The sequence below is a fragment of the Petaurus breviceps genome, unplaced genomic scaffold (genome assembly GCF_028583685.1).
Source record: "Petaurus breviceps papuanus isolate PSGF00001 unplaced genomic scaffold, PetGlider_PUasm1.0 186, whole genome shotgun sequence".
NCBI classification, from domain to species: Eukaryota; Metazoa; Chordata; class Mammalia; order Diprotodontia; family Petauridae; genus Petaurus; species Petaurus breviceps.
In genome coordinates this window covers 1,831,876-1,853,604 of record NW_027185798.1, presented here as the reverse complement: position 1 = coordinate 1,853,604, position 21,729 = coordinate 1,831,876, and the positions used below count along the sequence as shown (strand labels likewise).

The following is a 21,729-nucleotide window of genomic DNA, read 5'->3' as shown; positions in this document are numbered from 1 at the left end:
CAGACTGATTTTCTTGGAGTAGGCCTCCCTACCTCACCAATCCTCCTCCTCCAGGGGACCCTACTGATCCTCACATCAAATACTTCATCTTGTCCTCTTCTCATTTCTATTCTTTGCATAACATTCATAATATTCATGATTAAGAGTACAGTACCATCTGCATAACATTTATAACAAAGGGAACATCCACATGTTGGGAGGTGTTCAGAAATGTCGATCTCTCCCTACAGAAAAAAAGTCTGGGGAGCCCATCTTGCATTTTCCTCGCTACCTCTCCAAGGGGCAGGCCAGACAGGCAATCACTGCAGGCTGAGAGGGCTGAGGTTGCTTTGATCCCTACACTTCATCACAGTCTAAGGCACCAGAAGCGGATTGCCAGAGCAAAGGAGCGGAGCCTTACTGCCCCCCCTCCCCTTCACTCCCCCCTTCCCCAGGGCCCAGGAGCAGAGCTCTTGAATTAGCAAGCTGTATGTGTGCCGCATGAATGCACGGGAGGGGATGAACGGAATGGGCTTCCCAACTAGGAGAGAAGACAGCTTCCCCCTGGATGGAAACCAAGGTTTTGTTTTCCAAACCCAGGCGACCCATCTTCTGCTGCATCTTCCCAACAACCCCAGGGAGCCCAGATGCAAAAACTCAGCAGGAGGCCAATGCACTCACCCTCCAGAAACTCTATTTGCCTCTCACTCAGATCCCTCATTTTTCTTGCATTGTTCAACTGAACACGATTTTGATCACAGGCCTGGAAACACAGGGCTCCCCCCCTTCCCCTTTTTCAGAGGAAATCACTCCCTCCCACCTCAGGGACGGCTCACAAAGGCCGTGGTTCCAGTACCCAGAACAGCTCCCTCCCAGGAGGGGAGGGCGGGATCATGGTGGTTCTCCCTTCCTTGGCACAGCCAACTCCCTCTCAGCCTCCCTCCACAACTCTGTATCCCAGAGCTATACAAAAGGCTTGGATGCAATTCCAGGAGGAGCTGAGCAGGGCTGCAGGCACTCCTCCGAGGGTAGCAGACTGGGCCGGGGAGGGTGCCCTGCTTTGGGGAGCAGCCGTCCCAAGTGACAGAATTGGCAGAGGATGAGAATCCTTTAGAGTCTCAAATCAGGCAAGAAATTTGCTTCTGGAGGCTTAGTTACTTGCAAACACCCGATTCTTTTGTGTGCAGATGTTCCCCTAGTCTTTGTAGGTCAATTAATTCACCAGCTCCATTATTTGCATTAAGCAGGATAATTCTGGTAACTTCGATGTGGCCCCAAGAGAAACCAGCCGGAGAATTCAATCTAAGGCTTAGATTTCCTTCCTGGTGTTACTTAAGGAAACATTGAGAAAACAAACCCGAAAGCTTGACCACAAAAAGGTGGCTGGTGACCACTGAGTCAACCCCATGAGCAGAAGGTCCAGATGCCCAGGGATTCTGGTAGCCTTGTCCCCAAGGCTGGCCCAAAGCCCACAGCCAGGAACAGCCAATGGAGTTCTGAGAGAGCCTGAGCGGGGAGAAGTGGATGGATACCAAGAGAAGATCTGAGGTGGCAGAGGAAGCTTGGGGAACGTGTCAGCTGTTTCCCAGCTGGTTTCCTATATAAGGTGGACCAAGGCTAAAGAGAGGCCCAAGCAGAGATGCTGAGGCCTGAGGGGGGATGAAGGAGGTACAAGGGACAAGGCCAGTCACCGACAGGCTGTGGGGAGGGAGCGGGGGGACACTGACTGAGAAGAGGAAGGAGGGAGGAGGGAAAAGGAGCAGGCTGGGGAGGGAGGTGACCAGGATGAAGGAAAGGGAAGGTTGTGGGGACAGCAGGGCTCCTCCAAGTACAATGGTTTGAGGACACAATCCTGAAGCGACCTGATGGGGTGTGGGGGGGAAAGGAAGTGAGTGAAGACTGCCCACATGGTCTGGCGTACAAAGGCCCAGCCCCCACGAGCCCAAGCCAAGGCACAGAACCAGGTGATGTCCAAGGGAGGCCCTGGGGGCCCTCAAGGGAGGAGGGACTTGGCCACACATGGTGGAGAATAAGGCATGGTCTTGTCTAAGTCATAAATCTAGAATGGAAGTAACAGTGAAGCAAGGTCACTTTCCAGAAGACCCTGGGACCACAATCCTCTCCTACCTCGAGCCACAAGCCACTCTGGCCCCTGTCTATAGGACACTAATGAGTGGTGATGAGCAGGCTGGACAGGAGCTGCTCACAGCCTCCCGACTCAGACCAGAGCGTCCTAGGGCACATTCTGATGTTTAAGGTCACTTTCCGACTCAGGCAACGTCTGGCAAACTCTCAGACCGAAGAGAGGAGACAGGCCAGTACTCCTGGGGCCCAACTCCATCCCTGCTCCTCTAACCAGAGGCCTGGAAAGTCAGCCTTAGCAGAGGAGGCCGGAGAAGGCAGCCTGAACCGCATCTCTGAAACAGCTATTTATGATGGTCCAGATGAGTGAACTTGAAGGCCTGTGAGAGCAGGGGAAACTGCTCATTCTGATGCCTGGCGGTCAAGGAGAGTCTTGGGTTTGAATCCTGCCTCTTACCACCCCCACCTGGGTGACAGGTCATGGGCAGAACTCATCCCTCTGAGGCCAGGGCATAAAAACAAGGGGACGGGAAGGACACCACCAGTCTATTTGCACAGTATGTTGGGAATGACCAGATGTCGCCAGGTTCTCCCCAGGACAAAAATGCATCCAAAAGCAGAGATAAAACCCTGTCTGGCTGATCTGCCCCAACCCGAGCTGGCACTATCAGTGTGATCTGAGGGAAACAACACACATACCTTGGGTCGAGAAGGCTCCTCAGAAACTGGAAAAGCAAAAATGGGCTCTGCGAGGGAAACGAAAAGCAAGAGAGCATTAAAACCAAGCATGTGATCTGTCAGTCAGCCAGCAAAATCTCAGGGAGCGTTCTGCCTTGAGGCTGGCAGGCTTGGTCCTGGTGCCAATGAGGACACCCTCGGCCCTGGCAGAGACAGAGCTTTGGAAAGCTCTTGGGGATCTGGCCCTGTCTCCTGAGGGCTCCCAGGCAGCCTAGAAAGAAAGCACAGTAAGGATCACTTCCCCTCATCCCCACTCCCTGCTATGGTGAATCCCGCTTGGCCAAATCCAGAGGAGGTTGGTGCCCAGTGCCCAAGAGGGCCCCAGCAAGGAAGACTCTCCTCTAGCACTAGCAGCATCACCCCACCTTGTTGGGCCAAGAGGTACATGACTGTACTACAGTGGGACTGATGGAGGGGTGCAGTCAGCACTCCTGAAAAGAGTAAAGCTAAGCCAATGGCCCTGCCCATGGTGACCAATGGCAGACCCCTCTCCCATGGCTGGGGACTGGTCCTAGGTTACCACAGACTGAAGAATCAGCATGTGACCTCCAGGGCCCTAGGAAAGCCTGGCAGAAAGCCTTTTGGCTAGTTTACTAGTTTTCTCTTGGACACAGGCAAAGACCTCCCAAAAGGCCTTGGGGACAGGGTTCTTGGCAACACCCCTGTGTGATCCTCTCTCTAGTGGGGGACAAGACTAGATGAGAGGCTCCCAACCCTAGGCCAGAGACACCACCAAGAGGTTTGCTGATAAATTTCAGGGAGTCTAGAAACTTGGATGGGGAAAAAATGACATCTTGATTTTTGCTAATTTCTAACTGCAATTGAGCATAGTTAAAAAGTGATTGGGAGATGAGGTCCCTAATTTGCCCAGACCCTGCCCAAGGGGTCCACCCCATGAGAAAAGATCAGCTGGCTGCCATGTACTGGACTGCTCCCCCAAAAAGACACGTCTTCCTTGGGCAGCTGTTGTCTAAGGCCCAGAAATCATGACTGCCAGGAGGCTTTGGCCTGCCCGGTGCCCCTCTCCCACTCCTTCTCAGGGAGGCGCCATACTTACCTGGAGTTTGTGAATGACAGCCTCAATTTGCCCAGAGAAGTGGGTGGCCACCAGCTCTGCTGCCTTGCAGGGGTTCAGAGACACGAGTTCCTGGATAAAGAGAGAAAATGCTCAGCGTTACCTGAAGTTTTATAGCCGAAAAAATTCTTCACAAGCCAGAGGTCTGAGTCTATCCCATGACCTGATATGAGCTGCTCAGAGGACGGCCAGAGACACCCACATGTATCAGTACTGGGCTCAGCTGGACACCCAAAAGGCAGCAGAGGAAGCTAGAGGCCTGGGGAGGGGCTCAAGCTTTGACTTCTCTGAGAACAGCTGAAACCTGAGTAGAAGCAAAAAAACTGGCCATCATCCCCAAAACATGGTTCATGGGATCCCAGAGTCACAGACTAGAAGCAAAACAACCCTGAGGGCTCACCTCATACCCAACCAGTTGGCAAAGATGAAGAAAGATGGGGTAGTTAGTGTTGGATGGGCTGAAAACAGGCACACTAGTGCATTGTTAGTGGACCTACGATCTGGGCCAACCATTTTGGGAAATAATTTGGATTTATGCTAATGAAGCACCTGTAATGCCTACCAAGTGGACTGAGGAGGAGGGCTGGCCAAAGAGGTCACACCCAATAGCCACTAAGAACAGAAAACAAAGCAATGGACTGTTGCTCTACTGTATGAAAAGGGGGCTATGATGGGAAATGAACAGATGCAGAGGGAGGAAAGCCCTTCCTCCTCCTCGGGGAGGGGGCAGAAGGAGCGGCTCTGCAGGAGGCCAGGGACAGACTGGGAAAGGCAGGTCGGGTCAAAACCCATGACTTCAATAACCTTTGTATTTTTAAAGATTTAGAGCCAGAATGACCTTCGAGGGCACTGGGTGAAGCCTCTTCATTTTACAGATGCAGAAAGGTGAATACTTGGCCAAGGTCAGAAGGCAAGTGGCAGAGCTAGGAGCAGAAAGAATGGAGGAGATGGAAACAAGGTGAAAGGAAAGGCAGCTCGGTGAGGACAGCAGGAGACCCCGGCAGGTTTCTAAGGAGGGGCATGTAACTAAAGCTACTTTTAGAGAAAGCAGTCAGGCAACAGCAGGCTGTGGAGGAGGCAGAATAATGACCGGGGGTGGCAGGGAAAGCAGAGGGCAGGCAAGTGAGGGACGTGAGAGGCTCCACAGGCTGGGGACTGCCAGAGAGGACGGCCCAATTTCAGGCCTGGAGATGGCGGTGCCCCAGCAGAGATGGGATCAGAAGCAAGAACATGCTTGTGGGCAGGGCTGGGCTGGCTCTGAGATGCTCCTGGGAAAGCAGGGTGGGCAGGGTCTCTGACACAGAACCAGGAGTGGTCCCCAAAAGACATGGTTAGTCAAAGCCATGGGAGTGAATGTGGTCCTGAAGGGGAGGAGGGAAGGAGCAGGACTAAGAGAATACCCTCCAGGTGGGTGGGGTCAGGGGTCAAGCACCAAGCACCGCCAAGACTGGGCGACCAAGAGGACATCATTAGTGATGAGAGAGAGTCAGAGAGAGACAGAGAGGGCAAGAGAGATAGGGAAACAAGGAGAGAGGCCGAATGGCAAGGAAGTGAGCAGGGGGCAGAGGGCAGAGGCAGCTAGTTCAGACTCCCCTGGAGCCAGACGTGACTAGCAGAGGGGCGCAGGCAGATGCAGAGAGGGCACTCCTGCACTACAGGAGGGGATGGAGGCAGGGCCGGGAGTGGATGAGAGCCCCCCAGAGAAGATCAGACACTCCAGTACTGAATGCAGGGAGAGGGTGATAGACAAGGAGGGACTTAAAGGGGGAAGAAAGGAGGTGCTGGTCTGAAGGGAAGGCAGGGCCCTTCCTCTGCTGCCCTGGGTGAAGTCTTGAGGGTCCTGACTGAACGAGTGAAGGGGCATTTCTCAGGTGCTTACTGGGTACCAGGTGCTGTAAAAGGGGAGGCGAGGTTGAGGGCCGTGGGGGCCGTGGGGAGCAGTTGGCAGAGCCGCTCTGGGAATACGGTGGAGAAGATGGCAGATTAGATTAGCTAACCCATGGCGGGGAGCGTGGGCTGGGGAGACGAGGCCTGGCACCCAGGGGCCAATGGCTTGGGACCCGGAGCAGGTGGCCAGGACGATGGGGCTCGTCACAGATATGCTGGTACAGCTTGAAGGTTTGCTGTCTCATCAACAGTTCTGTGACAAAGGCAGAGCAAGCATTACTGCCATTTTAGACTGGAAATCGTGGCTTGGAAAGCCCACGGCCACCTGACCAGAAGGCTCTGGGCTAGGACTTGTACCTGGGCCCTCCTGACTCCATGTGCAGCGCTGTAACTACAAGCCCACATTACACTTCCTTCTGATGGCGCAGTTCTGGGGGTGCAGCTGCACTGGTGGGTACAAGACATGGGGAGTGAGGACAATAACCGGGCTTGGGAGCCGAGGTCAGGATGTCTAAAAGGCTCCCAGCACAGATACATGAGAAGGATGGTGGGAGATAGGCCCCGACTGATGCTTGAGACCCTGGGGCAGGTAGGAGCACCATGCCAACAAAGATGGGGAGACAGCAATATGGCTGGATGGCAGGGCTTCGTGAGGGCTCCCAGCTGGAGGCAGTGAAGGGGCCCTTTTGAACAGAGCACCAGCATTACAGGGCGAGAGTGTTTGAGTTCAAATTCTGCCTCAGATACTTGCATGACCCTGGGCAAATCATTAAACCTGTCTTAGACTCAGTTTGTTCACCTGTAAAATGGGGATAATACTAGACCGTCCCTCACAGCACTGTCAAGAGGGCCAAATTTAAAAACTCCCGATATAAATGATAGCAACTTAAGTGTTGTTGTTAAGGGACTGTGGGAACAAGGATCTGGAGGGCCAGGGAGACCAAGGGGTTTTGTGAGGCCTCTTGCTTGAGCTGTGAGCTGGGAGAACTGTCATCCAGAACCCCTTCAGCTGGAGAGGGCTATGGGAGAAGCAGCCTCTGTCACCTAGGGACCGCTGGGCTTCAGACCGGCATCCATGGAAATGGGTGGGATCTGGGGTTAGGCTCCGGGGGCCACAAAGGAAGGTGGTGGGAAGAGAGGCAGAGGCCTGGGGGGTAAACAGAGGCTGCCTGAGGTCAGCAAAGAGGAGCCTGGGATGTGAGTGACAGGGAAGCAGGGAGGGAGAATGTGCTAGACCTGACGTCTTCTGCTCAAGGACATGGGAAAAGGTGCTGAGCTGTCCCTGGGGAGCTTGGTACAAAATGGGGCTGGGCTCGTGCAGATAACAGTGACCCCTCATCTGGACGTGGGGTTTGTTTGGTGGCACAGCTGTCTGCTGGGGAGTCCTCTAGAAATGTGACCCAAGTGGGGCTGCATCATAGGGATGCTCACCTGGCAGGCCCAGACCCCACCCTGGGGCTGAGCCCTGCTCTATCTCCCGGCTCCCATGCCGTTCCTAAGCCCACCTTGCCCCCTCTGTAGCCTCCTCTGCCCCTCCACGCAGGGGAGTCTCAGCTCTCCTCTCTGGTGCCTCTCTCCCTGGGAACGATCCACTCTCACTCCCTTCCTCCTCTCCCACCAGACCAGCAGGGCTCCCGGTTCCCAAAGGCCCTCCCCTCCAGCTGACTGCAGCAGGCGGCCACTCTGCTTCCTGCTAACACACAACCCAACGAGCTGGGGTCTCACTCATAGCCTCCAAATCTACGCAGCCCCATGATCTCAATCGGGGGCTGGCTCTGAGTCTCTCCAGCTAGGCCTGAATCAGAGGCTGCTCAGGGAGCCATGGCTGGCTTTGGACAGACCCTGCCCCATCGTCCAGCTCAACTCCAAGTCCGGCTACTCTGCCAGGGGCCAGCCTCTCTTTCCTCAGCCAAGCCACCACTTACCCCCTCCAAACTTTTGCTCATGCTGTTCCAAGACACCTGAAGTCTAGGGGGAATCCCGTCATGTGACAGCCCAGGCTCAGTCTCATTTTTTTCATGAATCATGCACAGCACACAGTAGGGAGTGCTGGATGGTCCTACTATGTGCAGAGTGCTGGAAGGACTAGGCCGGAGTCAGAATGACTGTGCTTTCATGTTTTTTTTTTCAGTGAGGTTGGTAGGAGGGAGAAAACAAAAGCTGCTGATTAAACAAATGAGATTACAAACCAAACCAAACCAAACCACACTGGTGGCTGAGCACCCCCTCAGCCTCTCACCGCTGCCCAGAACCAGCGGCTGCAGGAGCTCAGACCTGGCTCAAGGTCTGCAAGCCAGGCCAAAGTGAAGGTAAAGCCGAGTGCAGCAGCCGGAGTCTGAGAAGGCAGCTTAAGGAGGATGAGCTGAGCTGCGTGTGCAGAGCCCGCCGTGGGGCCCGGGAACCTCGGCTGCCTCGTCACTCACTCTGTGCAGCCGCCATGCTTTAGGACGTCCAGCTTTGGGAGATGGGCACCCTCCCGTGGGGCAGAGCCCATGCTGGACAGAAGGGGTCCTGGGCCCGCTTCCCCTCCGCCTCTATCGCGGTGAGACCCCTCAGTGCCCCGGGCTCACCCTCCTCCTGGCTTCTGCCCTGAGACCCTCTAGCCCCTGATCGTTCTTAAGGCCCTGGTAATTAATGAGGCCTTGGTGAAATGAGTCTGAACAGCATCGAAGGACATTAAGAGGCTGGAAGGTGAAAAAAGTGCAGAGAAAGGAGAAAACAATACAGCCAGGTAGCAGAATGACCGGCTTTCTGGTGAGGAATCTGTTTTCCTGGTGATTAGGCAGGAAACAGGCCTCTCCTTCCCTCCAGGCCCGCCCCGCTCCGGCCCCAAGAACTGGCCAGGCAGGGGCCTATGGCTCCCAGCGCCAGTCACTGCAGAGGGGTCCGATGCAGGGAGGGCGAGGGAGCCAAGGGCAGCCATGCAGCTTTACCGCCGCTTACAAGGCTTTCCTGGAGGGAGCAGCTCGGCCTGCACGGGGTTAGGAAGACTAGAATTCAGATGCTACCCCACCTAAACAAAGAGCTCACTTAAGGTCTGGGACTCTGTCTGCTGACCTGTACCATCTGTCCCAGTAACCCTAGGGCTACTGGGACCATCAAACTGAGGGTGCAGGTAACACGCTCTGCAAACCTGAACACCCCACCTAAGCATCAGGATGCAGATTTGCAGAAACCCTGTGAGAGGGCGGCCAATGAATCTGGTGCCCTTTTTTACAGACACAGTAAGAGGCTTGAACAGGACTTGAACCCAGACCCGGCTCTTCCTGTGGGTCATTCCTCTGAAGTCCGGGTGTGGACAAGGAGAAGGGGGCAGCTGCTCGCCCTCCCCTCCCAGAGGATGCTCCCCCGTCTGTCTGAGCTTGTCTCAGGCCCTGGCTCAGATGCAGCATCTTCTGAAGCACCAGGGCTACTCATCCCCAGGAAGAGCCTGCCCCAAAGAAGATCCTCCCCAAGCCTGGACCCTGACTGCCCTGAGAAGCTCCTGACAATGGGTCTGGGCTGAGGAAGGGGAGTCCGGGCTGGGAGCCCCAGGCTCATACAAGTGGCCTGCTGGACTCTCAGGCCTCAGTGACTGTCCCCAGGATGCCCCGCCAGGGTCAGACAGCTTCTCAGACCTCCAGCTTCCAGAAAGATCCTGCTGGAAGGGAATTCATGACTTGGCAGCCACGCTCCTGGGTGCCTGCGCCAGGGAAGGGGACACATTTGAGCCCCACCCCCCTCAGCAAGGTCAGAGAAATGGCCCCACAGAAAGGAAGCCTGCCACAGGGAGTAAGGAATGCGCCCTTGGGGTCAAGGCTCCCTGAGCTGCCCCAGGGGATATTAATTCAAAGAGGATCCAGAGGCCAAGGGGGGCCTGGGAAAGAAGCCTGTGGTATCTACCCATGGGGACCAATCAGTCTGGCTCTATAAGAGATGTCCCAGTGACCTTGAGAGTGTGACAGCAAATAGAGAAGACAGGAGTTAAAGCGCCTGGGAACGGCTGGCGCTGCCCCACCCTGCAGTGGCCTTACCTCCACATGCAGCATGGCTTTCTGCCACACAGATTGCTTCTCCTCCGGGCTGTGCCCAGGAATGGACAAGATGTTATGGATGTAGTTAAAAACCTCCTCCTGCAAGGGGCAGAAAGAACTCGGCTCAGGTCCTGGTAAGCCCCCGACAAAGTACAGCTCACCGGGTCTCCCTCCCCGCCCAAGGGAGGGTCTGAGTGCGACCCCTCAGCCCCGGCAGCTCCGACTGTATCCAGGAGCAAGTACGGCCTCACCTTCCCTGTCTGCCACTGCTGCGCCCCCTCCCCAAGCTCTGATCCAGCCCACCTTTCTCCCTCTTCCCCATCCACAAAGCTCCATCTCTGGCCTCCAGGCCTCTCCCCTGCCTCTTCTCCAGACCAGGAATGGAGCCCCTGAACAGCACAGAGCAGTCCAGAGGCCCAGGGGCCACTGATAGAGGCTTCTGGCACAAGCCTGGGCACAGAGAGCTCATGTGTCTGATGGCCAAGGACCAGCCTCAGCTTCAAGAGCTGATCGTCAGCAGGCCCGCTCGGGCCACCGGATACACCGAGACTGTGCACGGAAGAGCTGCAATCAATGTGGGTGCAGGGAGCGTCCTCGTTAAGGAGCTCTGCACCTGCAGTATGGTGGGAGATGGAACGACATGGGAACTTTGCCCGGAGGCCCCACAGAGGCCCTGATGGCCCAGGCCTCCACCTGCCTGAGGGAGAGGGGGGTATCTCTGAGGAAATAAATATGGAGAAGGAAGCCCTCACTCTGCTCACCTCTCTCAGTGGGTCCCGGAGGTAGCAGTCAATGATCTTGTCGTACTGGTGTCCTCGTTCATACATAAATTCACAGATTTGGTAGCTGAAGACAAGAGAAGAGGCAGGTGGGTCCAGCAGGCAGCGAACCCTCGCTGCCGAGGCTGAGGCAAGTGATGGCAGGGGGGTTATTTCTTTGGGTGAATGCAGGGAAGGCTGCTATCGGAGCCTGCTCCCTTCTACTGAAAGGGCAGCACATGGCCTCAGAATGGGGCCCTTTGCAGGGATCACTGGACTGCTGGGCAGGACCTACACTGATGGCACCCAGAGCCTTCCAGTCAGCCTCCTCTTCTCAAAGGATCAAAGTTGGGGAGGGGCAATGTGTCACAGCCGAGACAGGTATGAATGACAGGCTAAGAACATCTGCCTTACGGTCTGCTTCCTTAGCAGTGTGGTCTTTGGACACGGGGCCAGCCTTGGAGTGTTCAACAAGACCTTGGTTCAAGGCCTGTTTTTGACAAAATGGGCAACAGTATGTTGGAGGAAAAAAAGATGTGTAGCCCACTCAGCAACACCAGGGAAGGGAGGTTCTGTACCAAGGGCTCCCAAAGCTGGTGAAATCACAGGTCTGGACCTCTCCTTGCCAAAATTAAGCTGGATTCGCTCTGAGAGGGATCATGGGATTTATGGTGAATGCCAAGGAAACATCGGGCAGAGATCTTATTTAACACGGGCATAGAATTCATACCACCCGGAGGCCATGACTGCGAGGCCCATGCAGATATGCCTAGGACCCTCGGCCCTATGGCTCTGAGGCCAGGAACTTGGAGCTGCTTGGACACTTGTGAACAGACTGATCGCCCCATTGTTTAAATAATCATATCCTCCGCAGGGAGTCAAGCCAGTGAACAGGTGATGATGCCACCTTGGCATGACTCACAACTCAGCTCTCTCGGCCATCCGGATAAGCCGGCTCTCCTCAAACTGCACGATCCCTCCAGCCTGCAGCAATTCGAGCAGCACCTGGAGATGTTGAAAGAGCAGTCAACACTCCCACTTCGAGTTTTACTCCTCCCCCCTAGAAAGCTCTGAAGAGGGGGGCTGCCCATGGAGAAGGTCATGAATCCAGGAGAGCTCATTCAGCTTCTGGTTTGCTTTTACAGACACAAGGGAGAAGATCTCAGGCCCAAGACCATCATGCTGACTATAATATTTAGGTTAAAAATTTGGAAACTGAAATGAGCCTCTCCTTTGTTTTTGTAAGGAGCTAACTTCTGCAGAAGGCCCGGCTGGAGAGATCTGCACACTTGGGCCATGACCTTGGCTGCAGGTCGCCCTGTCCCAGTCAACCCAGGAGGCCAACACTCCACCAGACTGGCTCTCTAGGGAACTACAAATATCACTGGACACCATATTCTTCCAAAGGGTAGATTTATTCCAAGTGTCCTTCTGCCTTCTTGTGACCCAAACAGCTGTTGAGGAGTGTGGATTCTGCATCCTTGGAAGATAGGACAGACACTCCACTGCAGGCCTCAGAATGAGAATTAAGAAGGCACTAAGACTGAGTGCCGAGAGCTGTCTTTAAACAGGCTTCATGAACTACAACGAATAGGCATCAGGTCAGGGTCCTGCTGGTGGGGAGGCCAGCCACTCCTCAGGTCTGGGCCATTGCGACCAGGGGGACGTGGCGCCATCATCCATGGCAGACACAGAGTAGGCTCCAAACAGCTCTCTGAAGCATCTTCCCTCTTGGGGAAGCTGGGAAACCAGCCTTATACTGGCTGGCAGTGGAAGACATCATGGGTGATGCCCTAAGCAACTGTGTGGGAGGCAGGCATCCTGGGAGCAGTCCCAGGATCTGGGTGCCAGTTCTGACTGCCACTTACTGGTTTTCTAACCTTCGGTCAGACAAGATGCCCCTTGCAGAGCTCATGTTTCCTCACTCTGGCACTCTTCTTCCAGGATAGCTTTGCATTTCCTGTTTGTCATTTCTTCCCATGCTGATTTCTCCAAAGTGCCTGAGCTCCCCACCCCTCCAGGCCCACATCTCCTGGAGGAGGCTGCCAGGGAGCCTTAGGCTGGGCATGTGAAGAGGGGCAGCTCTAAGCCTTGTGGGTCTCCCTCTCCCCCAGGCCATTATTGGCTTCAGGAGCCCTCACAGAAGATCTCCATTCAACACAAAAAGTTCTCCATTCATTTCTTTTGAGTGTGACAAGCTGTTTTGCATTGGTGGTGGGAGTTTCCATACTAGGAGCTCCCTATAATGAAGAAAGCACAGATCTGGACTAAAAATTAGACCCTGAGCCCTGGAGAGCTGACTATGAGAGGCCTACCAAGCTCTGCCCTTCAGAGGACCTGGGCACCTGGGGGCATCAGCCAACAGCCTTGGAGGATGCAGACATGAAGGCGTTTACCTCCAAACTCCTGGGCTTCAGCTTGTTGGACAAATGCTGCTGCCACCCTTACCCCATTTCTGAGAAGTCACTAGACTGACCCAAGTCTCTTAAATTCCAAGGCTGATCTCAAGATACCAGCAACATGGGCCCTTAGGCAGCTCCCTCCCTCTCAGGGCCCTCAGCCAAAGCCACTGCTGCCTCTGGTTAGGTCACCTTCCTTCCTGAAGTTCAGTTAGAGAATACTCTAGAGTCCTACCTGCTGCCTCTCCGAGTGCCGGGAGTCATCATCAGGGCTGCAGAGGAACTCGAGGACCTGACCCAAAAGAAAACACCTCCACTGAAGCCCGGCTCACGGCCCACAGCCCACCGGCCCACGGCCCACGATGCCGCTGCAGCAACAGGAGGAGTTGGCAACCCCGCCCCCAGCTCCCGCCAGCCTCTGCTCCTGGGTACACCTGAATCATGCTGACAATTTATTTGTGCCTGAATCGAGTTTTCCCCACAGTTTGGAAACATGCCGAGGCGGCAATAAGAACAGCAAAGGCTTCTCAAACCTAACAGGCAGGCTCTGTAACTGCTCAGGGGTGTGAGGGGCTGCCCAGGAGCCTGTCTAGGGCATCTCTCCCCCAAGTGACATAATGCTTTCTTATGTTTCTGAAAAGCTCAGGCAGGAGAATTCCATTGACCAGGACCTAGTTCCACCAGGATGGGCAACCAGGAAGAAAAGCTCCTGTTCCCAGAAGCGCCAGGTCCCAACTCTGGGACTGATCTAGACTGGAAAGCTCGCTTGTCTAGTCCCACATCACATCAAGGAACGTAGCCCACGGAGCAATTCTGAAAGCCAAGGAACAGAGAAAGTGCCAGTGCCTGGCTGGCTCTGGCAGTGAGATTCACATACCTGGTCAAAAAGGGTCCTGTTCACAAAGAGAGTGTTGTCAGGCTTGGCAAGCTGTCGGGCGAGGAAGGTGAAGAGACAGCCGACTTGGGAAGGAGTGAAATCTGAATTTTCCACCATGACCTGATGAGTGAAAGGCCCAAATATGTTTCACATACCACCTGGCTCACCACATATAACGTATGTTAGAAGGGGAAGACTGCCTCATTGCTGCACGTCTGTGATGACATTTTTTACTAGCTATGCAAAGACTGAGCTGACCACTAGTATGGAAAGAAGCCCAAGTAGGGTAAGGCTAGGCCTACTAAGTGCTACAGATGTTCTCAGCCTTAAATCTATGATTCCGTGACCCTAGAAAAGAAGGCAGCCAAGCCCAGCAAGCTTGGGAATGGGGAAGGGACCTTAAAACGAGCGGGTGCAGACCAGCCCCCTAGCCACTCGTCCCATCCAAGAGCTGGCCGAGGGCCCGGACTATCCTGGGACTTAGCTTAGCCAGCCACCTCCTGCACCCCCCCACTGGGAGCAGAGTTAGTGCTACCATCCTCAATCTAGGTGGGCCACTGGGTCTCCTCCACCAAATGGTCTCAAATTCCCCAAAGGTGAAACAAAGGAAATGTTCTTCCATCAAAGACCCTATTGGGTGGGTCCCGGCCTCCCCCACTGGCACCCTCTCTTCTCAGTAAGGAGCTTCAATAGGATACACCCAACTCTGCTTTTGGTTGGGTTATCGGAATGCCTTTCTTTATTAAATAGAGTATTGGAGAGTTTGGCTAATTACTCCCAATGGAAGCCTGACATTGCTAAGCTTGAGGGGATGAGGGGAAGAGGCTCGTAAGCTTCTCAGTTGTCTTTCTAACCCTATAAGGCAATTTAATGGAAAGAACCCAAGATATTTTGGTCCTGGGCCTGGCTGCTAACTAGCAATGTCACTTCTGGCAATCATCTAATATCTGAACCTTGGTTTTCTCATCTGTAAAATGAGGGGCTATATTCTATGAGCCTCATGGACCCTGCCAACCACAAGGCCTGTGATTGTTGTCAAGGTTAAAGCTTTAGCTGTCTTTCTCCCCTCTCCTCCTGGTATCTGAATGGTGGACAGCAAGAGAAGGATGGCTGGACTTAGGAGTCATAGGGCCTAGGTCCAAATCTTGGTTCTGTCATTTCCTCCCTGGGTGACTCAGCCAGTCACTGACCTCTCTGGGCCTCAGTTTTTCCATCTGTAAAGTGAGACTGGGATTGATGGTCTCTGAGTACCCTCCCAGCTCTACAACAGTGACCCTATGATCCAGGCTCAGTTCTGGTCCTGCCAGGGGTCTCTCTATCACTGGCCTGGTTCCAAGGTTCTCCTGGCTTTTCTGTTTGTCCCAGAGCCAGTCCTATCTCAGCTTATTATACGTATGTGTGAGAAATTATCAATAACCCAACCTTGCAAAGAATTACATCTAAGGTGGGGAAGACCAGTGTGTTCTACTCAAGCTTGGGTGGGGACAGAGCCTTTGGTCTAGACAGGCTGGGGCTGGTCTGAGTAAGGGTCTCTGTGTAAGGGTCACTCTCAGCCCCTTTAATCACCTCCTCTTTCACCACCATGATGGTCTTTGGTCTAAGAGAGACAGCCAAATGACCTTTTATTAAAAACTTGTTGGCCTTATTAATACTACGATTAAATTACCCAGAAACTATGTCTCTCAAACCTTTTTTAATGTCACATATGGGTCCTTCTTGATGATTCTCTTTCCTTTAATAAAAATAAGCAAAAAACCATGTAGCCTCCACCTGCCTGAGGCTTTCCTCCTCCTTCTAGCCTGAAAAATTTTCTCTAAAATATTCCTATTCAGAAATTCCTAATAAACACTGGTATTTCCAAGGCAATTTCCTACTGGCTCCCAATAAACACTGCAAAGTACTAAAGAGTGTGCTTTCTCACTGGTATATAAGCTCCTTAAAGGCAGGAATTGAAAAACAAACAGCCCAGCCCAAATATTTTCTCCTTCACACATAACAGGGATTTAGGAAATACTTGTTGGATTCAGTTTCAACCCAGAAATCCACTGTCTCTATTAAGAGCCCCTCTGAAGCCACCACTTCTGACCTGCCCCGACCCAGAATCCACACCCACTGACCAGTGGTTGGCCACAGCTGCTGGAATCCCTGTAGGACAACTTCAAGGCAAAGGATTATTTTCCAGGAAATCCAGCCTGACACGAAAACATTTTTAGGTTCTTCCTCACATGTAATTTGTATTCCCGTACTGCTAACTCGTTTTCTCCCAAAATATCCCTAATAGAGACAAAAAAACCTACCTGTTTTCCCTATAATGATGCTACCTAAGCCTGGCTCTTCTCTCTCCCTTAGCAGGTCTCATTTTCTAAACCTAATCATTGCCTTGGCCTTCTTCTAGCTGATTCACATGTCCAAGATGAGAAGAGCCTTCTGAAGGGGAGGTGGTCATGGCCCTTCCTCCTAGGATTTCCAGGGAGACAGACAGCAGGACATAATGCCCCAGTGCTGCTACCCATCAGTTGGGTGACAACCTCCCTGTCCCAGTCCTCAGCTTCCTCATCTAGAAATGAGATCGGACAAGATGACCTCAAAAGACCCTTCCAGTTGAGAATGCAGGCCCCTATAGACTGACTGCTTTTTACTTTCAAGGCTGACTTGCAGCAAGCACAGGGCACAGGACCCCTGACAACCTGGGGGCTCATCTCCAGAGCTATGAGAAGCCACAACATGGCGGATGCTGACTCTTCTGTCTGTAGCTGAGCTGACCTGGGCCTGGGTTTCTCACCAATGGATGGGGCTCACTCAGTGCCAGTCTGGGGAAGCCACTTCCAGGGTCCATGCTGTGGCAGCAGCATCTCTTAGGATGGCATGCTGGTGGTGGTATTAGCTGGCATGCATTATCACGGGAATGTGGCCCAGCTCAGTTCTCTTTGACTTCCCTGCCGTGGTTAGGAACGGCACTGATTGACTATATTCACTCATTTTCCCCAGCTAATCACAGCCATTTTAAACTCCAGCTGTTGCGAATTTGTGAGTCAACTATCTCTGACTTGGGGTTGGCTATGAAATTGCAGCCATTTTCCATTTCAGTCCTCAGCTCACTGATGGCAATAATGCGTCCAAGAACCCAAGGTCACAAGCATCACCATCTGCCCTAGGTCCCCAGGCTGCACAAGTACAGGGAACCGGCGCTGGCTCAGACACTCCAGGGAAGGCCGCTTCATCCTCTTTCAGAACAACAGAATGTCTACTGCAGAGTAGTCAGGGGGAGGCCCACCACGCTCCCATTCCACAGGGACAGAGGCTCCGCCTCCTCAGCGCAGCCACAGCCCCGTGTCCCTCCTCTCCGGTCTCTGTGCCCCTTTCTCAGGCTGGCCAGTGTCTCCAGGCCAGTTCAAGGCTCATTCTCCACGTGAGGTTCTTCCTGCTCTCCCTAGGTGCTAGGGCCCTTCTCCCTCCCAATGACTTTGTATTTGTTTCCGCCTCCATGCTGGATCTATTTATAAATGGGCAGGAGAAAATGTAACTTCCTTTGTTCGCATGGTGACGTCTAGCACACAGAGTGATAATGTGGTTTCGAGGAAAGAGCAGCAGTCTACGAGTCACAGGGCCTGGATTCTAATCTGGCTCTACCATTTCCTAGTATATGAATGTAGGCAAACCATTTAATTCAAGACTGTTTTACTATTTGAAAAATGGGGAGGATGATTCCTGACTCACTTAAAAAGAGCATTTGAATGTGAAATGCTGAACAAATATTATCTCATTTGATCCTCAGAACAACTGTAGCAGGTGAGTGCTGTTTTGGGCCCCCTTTCACAGATGAGAAGACTGAGGCACACTGAGGTTAAGGAACTAGCCCAGGGTCACCCAGCTAGTGACGCGAGATCTGAGCTCCATCTTCTGACACAAAACCTGGCATTCTATGCCCTGCATCACCCAGCTGTCTCTATTCCCATAAGGACTGAATGAGAAAATGCTCATGGGGAGCTCTCTGAAAAAGGAAAACCTCTGTGGCCAAATTAAGGCATTATGAGGCTAATGTGAAGTAGTCCCTTCACACGGCAGGGCCAAGCACACAGACGACTCATCCCCTTTATATAAAATCATTTCTAGTCCTTCTGGACATGGGGGAAAGCTCATTCTATAGCAAAGGGACAAGAATCAAAAAAGAGGTTCTAGCTCCCATGGAATTATTAGCCAGAGGCCTGGTGGGGACTGGGCAGATGCAGATGAGAAGGAAAGGAAATCATCTATGCAAGGACTGGAACGACAGATGGGTCTCAAAATAGCTTTTCATCCAAATCCAGTCAGATTTGGACGCGGGTGATCATCTCCTTCCCTTCCCTTCCTAATCAACTGTCACATGTCATCTGGGAGCCTTGGTTAAATGGGAGGATGGTGTCACCCTTGGTAACCACAGAGAGACCGGCTCATCAGGGATGTTCTCAGCGCCTAATAGGGCTCCTCCAGGGGAAACTGGAGTGTGCAGACGCACTGGCTGTGGCCGGGCCGACTTTGGACACCCGCGGCAGCAGCAGACACATCCCCAACCCGCTTGCCTTCAGCAAGACGTCCACGATCCGCTGCTGGTATTCCAGGGCTTGCTTGTCATTTTTAAAATCTTCAAAAGTCTACAAAGGAGAAAGAACACTCTCCGTTACAAATCGCTAATGACATACTTCACAGGCAGCCCCACAGCGTTCCCCAAAATAACTATAAATAAAAAACGGCAAATAAGTTCACAGACGAGATAATTATCCCTCTCTGTGGCTTCTCTTTGTAAACAGGCTTAATGAGCACCCACTGATGTGGCAGGGGAAGTCTGGAGCGTGCGATTCTGCGTGAAATTCTGGGACTTTCCTAGTAAATAAAGCTATAAAAAGAGGGTAGAGAAAAGCTCTGGGCAGAAGGAAGCAGGAGCAAGAAAATCGTCCCCAGAGAGAGAGGGGAGCTGGGACAGCAGCAGCATCGCCAGCTCCCTTTTCAGAGGCTTCCACCTATTCTCTATGTAGGGCCGCTAGGGGACACCAGAGTGCACAGAGCGCCAGGTCTGGAGTCAGGAGGAAGCCTCAGACACTTACTGGCTGGGTGACCCTGGGCAACTCACTGAGCCCTGTTTGCCCCAGTTTGCTCATCTGTAAAATGAGTTAGAAGAGGAAATGACAAACCCCTCCAGTATCTCTGCCAAGGAAAACCCAAAAGGGGTCAAGGAGAGCATAACGTGATTGAACAACAAAATTCTCACATTACTTGGACATCTAACTCTTTGCATATTGTCTCCCCCATTAGAATGGGGTCTCTTTGAGGGCAAGGCTTTGCTTTTGTTTTGATCTGGATCCCCAGAACTTAGCTCACTGCCTGGTACACAATAAACACTTGCTTAATAAATTCCTGTACTTTTTCTTTCCCTTTTCTTGCCCCCCCCCCCCAAGAACACGGCTAAACCAGAAATATGTTTTGGATGACTTCATATGTATAATGGGTATCATAATCCTTGACTTCTTAATGGGGGGGATTGGGTAGAGGGAGGGAAGGAGACAATTTGGAGCTCAAAATAAAAATTAAATTAAAAAATACACGTTGTATGAGCTTCCTCTCCTGCACCCCTCACCCCACAGCAGGCTGTCAGTTCCTTGAGATGGAGTATTGTTTTTCATTTGGTTTCTGTATCTTCAGAGCCTTTCACATGGTAGGGGATTAATAAAAGTTTGTTAAAATGAGCTGAATTAGATGGAGCAGAATTTGTAAGGAAGGATTTGGGGAGAGAAAAGAGAGAAGAGACACATGCCCAGCAGCCATCAACTCCACAAGCTAAGGGTGATCATGGCCATTAAATATAGCACATTAATTGTTAGGCAGAATGACTTCTGTGATTTCCATGACAACCAAGAAAAGGTGACATTGGAGACATTCCCCAAAGTTGCCATGGTGAAACTGTCCAAGTTCTAAAAATCTTCTGTCTAGAACACAGCTCTTCTTCTCAGCACCGGCCAAGTACTTCATCCTTGAACATGCCCCTCAAATAGATTCCACCTCTGTTAAGGACATCACCTGCCCTGGACCCAAAGTACTGGGGGGAGAGGGGGGGATGTGGGACCATTCAGGTGATGGGGAGGAGTAAGGAAGAGGCAGGGTGATCCAAGGGACAGTAACAAGGACCAGGCAACTTGCCCTGGTCCTGGTAGGCCTTGAACCAGGGTATTTTCACTCCAAGCAGGGGAGGTGCTGTATCCACTGCCCAAGCTGCCTCCTAGGTGGCAGTGAACACATTCATCTATGAAAGAAGCCCAGCATGGCCCCTGAAGATAGCTGAAGCCTAGCTCTGAGAGAAAAGCCTTTCCATGCACACACAGAAATGTGGAGGGAGAGTCCTTATTCCCCAGCAGGTGAAAATGCGGCTGAAAACCTCATTCTTTTTGAGAAATGGGATCACTCCAAAAGGCAGAAGAGATGGACTGATAGAGGAAACCCAGGAGATCTTCACTTAGAAGGGCTTGCAGGCTGAGAGGTAGTGCTACCAAGGGAGACAGGAAGGTTTCCTGATTTGTTGGGTTTTCCAAGGAGAGATTCTGCTCAGTTCTAAATGCTCTGAAGCAGGGGGGATGGACTGGATGGTGTCGCCATTTTATGCTTTCCAGGTGCTGGAGGAAGCCGTGAGTCCACAGGTGAAGAAAGAGGTAGAGCCCTCCCAGGTGCACACATGCATCCCCACAGTCCGAATGCACAAAGCGTTACCGTGATGCGTGGAGGAATGGGGCTGCCACAGCAGGCCATGGTGGCTTTCTTTATCCATTCTTCCCTTTGGCAGGCGAATTCATGGCTTTGAAACAGATCCTGAAAGCTTATTTCTGTAAACATCATTAAGTGGTAATGCCTCACAGTGTGAATATTGTGATACAAATAATGGCATATTTTGGTGGCGGTGAACAACTGTCACCAAACGACTGAACATCACGAGAACACGAACTGCCAGCACTGTTCCCTCTAATTATAAAATCATTCTTGTGGGAGGGGGAAACGACAGATCAAAGCATCTTGGAGGAGGAGGGGCCAGCCACAGGGCAAGCCTCTGGATGGTGGGGATTCCCTGGGAGGCCAGCCCAGTGACAGCTCACTCTGGGCCTGGCAACAATGACTGGTGCTTCCATAGAACTGTAAGCGCCTGACACTCTATATCTCATCTTATGCTCATAACCACCCAGGGAGGCAGGTGCTATGATTATTCCCATCTTACAGAGCTGAAGGGACTTGCTCAGGGTCACTCAGTTAGGAAGTGTCTGAAGCTGAATTTGAACTCAGGTCTTCCTGACTTTAGGCCCGATGGTGGTCTTTAGAACAAGCTCAGCTCCCGCGAGACGCCACTGCCCAGGCTATATGGAGACCATAACAGGGAGGAGGCAGAATGAAGCTTTATCACCTTGGGATCCCCTCCTCCAGGATTGATTTCCTCCTTCACCAAAGATACGGCTCCCAAAGAGGAAGAAGATGAAAAAACAGGGGAAGGACAAGCATCTCTGAAGTGAGGCAAGGGACTTTCTGTCACCTAGGCTGGGCCCTGTCCCCAGTGGCCAAGGGCAAGAAGGGCTGCCAGTCACCTTTGGGGAAGGGGCCTACAGTGTGCCTCCCTCCCCTGTCCTCAGGTCTTCCCTCCACTCTCTCTATCTCTCTTCTCTGGTGAGATTGGTGTGGATGGTGAGGCTGGTGTGGGTGATGTGGGTGGTGAGGCTGGTGTGGATGGTGAGATTGGTGTGGATGGTGAGACAGGTGTGGATGGTGAGGCTGGTGTGGATGGTGTAGGTGGTGAGGGTGTTGTGGAGCATGAGGATGGTGTGGATGGTGTGGATGGTGAAGCTGGTGCACATGGTGAGGCTGGTGCAGGTGGTGTGGATGGCAAGGGTGGTGTGGATGGTGTGGACGGTGA

The 21,729-nt window shown here is 52.7% G+C and overlaps 1 protein-coding gene across 5 annotated transcripts in view; it reads right to left on the bottom strand.

Annotated features, from left to right (window-relative positions):
- Positions 1 to 21,729, bottom strand: part of VPS8 (VPS8 subunit of CORVET complex) — a 173,246-nt gene that overhangs the window by 58,270 nt on the left and 93,247 nt on the right. For all 5 annotated transcript variants that reach the window (XM_069089353.1, XM_069089352.1, XM_069089355.1 and 2 more), the window contains exons 28-35: positions 18,368 to 18,439; positions 13,809 to 13,928; positions 13,167 to 13,223; positions 11,455 to 11,537; positions 10,536 to 10,620; positions 9,775 to 9,873; positions 3,857 to 3,946; positions 2,761 to 2,807 (exon numbers count right to left, since the gene is read on the bottom strand). In XM_069089353.1, the coding sequence (XP_068945454.1) occupies positions 2,761 to 2,807; positions 3,857 to 3,946; positions 9,775 to 9,873; positions 10,536 to 10,620; positions 11,455 to 11,537; positions 13,167 to 13,223; positions 13,809 to 13,928; positions 18,368 to 18,439 (653 nt within the window). The remainder of the gene's footprint in view (positions 1 to 2,760; positions 2,808 to 3,856; positions 3,947 to 9,774; positions 9,874 to 10,535; positions 10,621 to 11,454; positions 11,538 to 13,166; positions 13,224 to 13,808; positions 13,929 to 18,367; positions 18,440 to 21,729) is intronic.